This window comes from Capsicum annuum, chromosome 1, assembly GCF_002878395.1.
Source record: "Capsicum annuum cultivar UCD-10X-F1 chromosome 1, UCD10Xv1.1, whole genome shotgun sequence".
NCBI lineage: Eukaryota > Viridiplantae > Streptophyta > Magnoliopsida > Solanales > Solanaceae > Capsicum > Capsicum annuum.
The window spans coordinates 21,973,914-21,979,100 of record NC_061111.1 but is presented as its reverse complement, the minus strand read 5'-3'; the positions used below and the strand labels follow the sequence as shown (position 1 = coordinate 21,979,100).

At 35.9% G+C, this 5,187-nt stretch overlaps 1 protein-coding gene across 1 annotated transcript; it reads right to left on the bottom strand.

Annotated features, from left to right (window-relative positions):
• Window positions 1-2,973: 2,973 nt before the first annotated feature.
• LOC124886514 lies at window positions 2,974-4,982 on the bottom strand. Its single transcript, XM_047395196.1, has one exon. The coding sequence runs from the start codon at window positions 4,834-4,836 to the stop codon at window positions 4,003-4,005; it is 834 nt and encodes a 277-aa protein (XP_047251152.1). The 5' UTR covers window positions 4,837-4,982; the 3' UTR covers window positions 2,974-4,002.
• Between the last annotated feature and the right edge of the window lie 205 nt (window positions 4,983-5,187).

Below are 5,187 nucleotides of genomic sequence, written 5' to 3'. Positions count from 1 at the left end.
GATCAAACAACGTAGTCAAAGACATAATATAAGAATAAGAAACAAAAGGTAGTTACAAAACAGTAAACGTCAACAAAACAACAGAAAGCAGCAGAAACAAGATTATCAGCAAATAATACTATCAACAATCTACCCAAAACCACAAACAACATCCAAAAACTCCAAAACAAGATTCTATCCGTGAAACACAACCTTCCTCAAACCTTTCTATCTAGAGTTATATCCTTAATTTATTAGTCTTACTTAGTACAAATTTGACAGTCTTATTTTAAGTTTGATTTCAAGTAAAGATTTGATTATAATTTTGGTTAGAATTTAGAAATTATCATTTACATATTTTATAAAGAGAAAATGCATAAAATTTCACTACATTTGTCCACTAAACTTAATTTTGCATTTTTTACTTTGCGGACATTTATTTACCCCTAATTCTTGTTGATAGTGTATTAGATATCCCCTAAGGGATGACATGGCAGAGAAAGAACACACCTTCTAAAAGCATGTGGAAAGATCGGAGAACATCTACATAGATAAATCTTACATATGGCATTTATTTATTGGCCAGCATATAAATAATACTCTTAATGTTATTTTCTTGGTATGTAGTTTTAATTATGTGAATTTTAACATATAACCAAATATGGAAGTCTATTCCTCATGTATAGAGAATCATATTTACTGCAAAAACACGAGAACGAACCGAAAAACTTACACGCATTCGGTGTATACACCAAGACAATACATGCATGCCATGTGTTTGAATTTAAAGTTCATTTTACTTAACCATAATTAATCAAAATGTATTTTACTCAATTTAATTATATAATCATGGTAAAAAAATATTAATTTGATATATACATCGGGTGCGTGTAAGTTTTTACCAGAACTAATGGGGCTGCATCTGAATGGACCTATACAGTAAGTCTAGCTTTCTCTTAAACATCTAATAAGGCAATATTTCATAAAGAGGTCTTAGGTCTAAGTTTAATTTGCAACACTATCTATCTCAATATTTATCAATAAAAAAATGAGGCCCCTTAAATTTGAGGCCTAAGACGGTCGTCTATTTTTTTATTCGGTTGAACCGCCCCAGTCCTGAGATAAATTATCCAGGTGATGCAACCAAACAAGCTTGGGAATCCGTTTGACCATAGATATTGCAAGCACTTTTTCAAAAAAAATTTGGCAATAATATCTTTTTTTTTAAATTTATTTGTTGAAATTATTTAATTTACTATTAGTATTTAGTTGTGATTTTGTCGTTTTTGAAACTGAAACTTCTGTTGTAGAATGATACGTACTACTTCACTTTACTTAGTGACAGTAGTTTTTGGGTAGATTGTTCTTCAAAATCTTTTTACTAGTTTTTAGGATTTGTATAATTTTTAGATTTCTAAATTGTATTATTACATCTTTTTGGATTTAGTTCCGGACCTCCGGTATTGATTGTTAAAAATATTTTGTCCGTCTCATATTAGTTATCCACCTTCCTCTTTAAATGTCTCTTAGAAAAGTTATTATTCACTTTCTTCTTTAAACATCTCTTAGAGCGTCTGTAACAAACCCCAATTCCTCACTATATTAATAAAATCCGGAACACAATTATAATTGCAACGCTCAAAATACAGAATTACATATTGGAATTACATGTAACCAAAGGGATATTTATTAAGAGGAGATGAGAAGGTTAGATGCTCAGAAGGAAGATGAGAGGAACTAAACTCTTTATTCAACATTTTGTGGAAGTAGATTAGTGTACCATGGAACACATAAAGAGTTCGTCCGAAACAGTTCGAAAAGTAATACAGCGGGACAATCATTTTCTCATCCATAGATTTTCTTGGAGGCAAGTCATTGCCTTGTCCAATATCGAAAATTCCCACTCCACTCCAATATTTAAGAACACAGCAGCTTTGATGGAATATACAATGCAATGTCGTTCGCCTAAGCCCACTGTGAAAACTAGTTGTGTTGAAACAAGCAAAGCCGATCTAGAGAAATGAAGTTTGGTAGCTCCAAAAGCACAGAAGTAATCATCGTGCCAGCGAGTGTACCAGATATGAAGTTGGTCATAAACAGTTGAAAAGGATTGAAGATGATCTTAGTGTCCAGTCCTTCAGATGTGCAACGATGAAAGCAAGCCAAGATTGATAAGAGACATTTGGCAAGAGGGGCAAGACCAGAATCAACCTTCCAAAGTAGGACCATGCCAAGACTTGCGAAAGTAGTAACCTTGAGCAAACACGTTTCAGCATGCCATGCTAACAGATAAACAGGAACTTTTCTTCTCCAAGTTGATCCGCTCACCAATTTTTTCGGGTAGAAGAAAAGACCTCTTTCAACAATATCAAAGCGAGTAAAATTTGGAGAAAGAGCAGCTGCTAGTGTCGAATAAGACTGCAAAACGGGGGAATTCGCACACCAAGATTGTCTGGGATACCACACTCTAGACATAGAATTAATAAACGGAATTCAGAAAAACATGCCAGAACATCCCCGCAATTGTTGTGCCAAACTGTTAGAGCCATGACCTCAAAATGTATACACATGGCAATTCGATATCAGCAGATTGCCCAGTCATTGTTCACATTACATATAGTGGGCTACAAAATGAACTAGGAACCTAGATTTATCTCTTTTATGCGAGTTTCCAAATACCCTGGCAACATGGAGTGGGTGTCCGTCTTGATCCAGGATCAAACATAAACAAAAGGACGCAACATACTCGGAGTAGGCACATTTTCAATATATAAGTGAATCAAATGTTACCTCAAGAATCAAGATCCATGAAAATAGAGGCCACAGGCACATCAAAGTGGCCCTCAGTATTCGGCTTTATACCCCCAACTGTAATAACAAAATACTGAGACTCCAGATCCAAAGTCACAATGTTGTCCTCCTCGTTGTTATCATTCAAATCAGAGTTCCAGCTTTCCTTTTTCGCTTGGAGAGCAGAACATTTAGCGCCTGCAGTTTTATGTTGCAATGATGCATCCGCGATTAAAGCAACTGGTTACATATCAACAAATATTTTTAATATAGCTTCGGCAGAGATAACATCTTCATGGAAGGTGCAGGGATCAGGAGTGCCTGGTAGATATGCTATGATGGAAGAAATTCCATCCATCGATTGTCCAGTGTCAAAATTAGAGATCGACTCAGGAAGGTTGCTGGAAGAGCGTGCTTCAAACAGTTCGACCTCCTCTGGTTGTGACTGCTTAAAGCACATTTCGTTGCATCGGTAAGGACTCCAACATCTAATCTCTCAGTATCAAAAACTTTAGCTACTGTAGTCACAAAGTTTGCACCCTCATGGAAAATAGTATTCAGCTCATGAATATCAGGGATCACTACTGTGTGTGAAATTACGTTGAACACTTGAGTGGAGATTGAAATATTGAAATTACATGTAAATAAAGGATAGAGATAAGAATAGGGATGAGAAGCTTAGACGCTCAACGAGAGATGCGAGGAACTAGACTCTTTACTCAACATTCGGTGTTGGGCTGCTTAACCCATAATGGTCCTGGCCCATTCATAACAGTTTCCAGGTATTCGTCGTCGTGAAATTTTTAAAATTTCCAGGTAACACTGATAGTATAATATTTAACATTAAATGTAAAATAATTTCGTAATCAGAACTTTATCACTAAAATACATAACAAAGTACATTCTAAATAGTGAATGCAACAGAAGAAGAGATCATTCAAGCATCAATCAAAATCCGCAAATGCACACAACTTTATATCCTCATTGCCCCTATCTCAAAAACGACCTATTCGAACAACATGAATCTCATATCACTACTTTTATAAGAATTTTGCAATTTAACATCGAAATGGCCTGGATCATCGTATATGAACAACTATATTGTAGCTAAAAATAAACGAATCATTTAACAAAAACGAAACAATAGAAGTCTTTAAGCAGCATTGATGATCATACAGCAAAAACTCCATTCCTCATGTGAACTCGAAAGCAAAATCTGGAATAGTTTTTGTCCTAACGAATTGAAATCACATCATCTTTTTCCAGATTCCTTCTCTTTACAAACTCCGCCGTCCATGCTTTAATGAGGTAAAAGTTACCATTCCATTTCTTAAAGGTCAAAGAATGCTCTGTCTGTGTATCCACATCAAATACAGTAACATCAATTCCACATGAATCATTGCAAATAGTATATTGTTGTTCTTCATCCATGAATGGCAATACGTAGTTCTTCACTTCTTGTCTAGGTAGCAAAAGCCTTGAACATCCATTCACATCGCTCTTTGTCAACGGCTTAGTTATCCAGGAGTCTTTTGTCACCTTGATTTTCTTAAAGAATTTCTCTTCCCCTGATTCCTGGAACAAACATCTTTTGTGGGAAGGATTACCCAAGACAGAAGAATCTTGACTACCAATGGAGCACTGCCGATGAAGACGGAGGAGGAGTACTGTTTGCAATATTCTTCGAAGCAGATAGGTTTTCAGAAAATTCTGGAAACAGAGACAGAGTGGGTTCTGAAGGGTTCTTCGAAACTTGTTGGAACGGAGACACAGTGGGGTTTGAAAGGTTTTCATAAAAAGGTAGAGAGAGAGACAAGAAAGATGGATCAATATCTTCTTCTTCCAACATGAAAGAGAGATCAACAACAGTAGTAGCACCGGAATTGGACGACGGGGGAGGAAGAGAATCGCTAATTGATTCAGCATGAATACCAGCACTGTCTTGTGAAAATGGTGGAGGGAGAGACAAGAAAGTTGAATCAACATCGTCGTCTTCCCTAAGAAAAGACAGATCAACAGCAGTAGCGGAAGTCGACGGAGGAAGAGAATGGCTAGTTGGTTCTGCATCAATAACAATAATGTCGTCGTCTTCCATGGCGTAAACAGAGAAAGTAAGCAATGTGTGTGTGAGAGAGAGAGTAATATTTTGCGAGAATAAGAAGTATGAATGAACAGAGGGCACTAATTGCCCTTATATTGATTCAAGTGTTGAGTTTCCGAGTTAAATCAGATATAGAATTAACGGTTTATTCCAAACCAGAAAAGGAAAGGAAGGGCAAATCAAAATTTTCCCGGGTATCTTTCTTGATTATCTCTACTTCTATTTATTACTGGTTTAAAAACATATCTTGTGCAGTTATTAATCTGCAGATTATTAACTGTATTTGTTTTCTATTAAGGTTTTAATTCTTAATATGT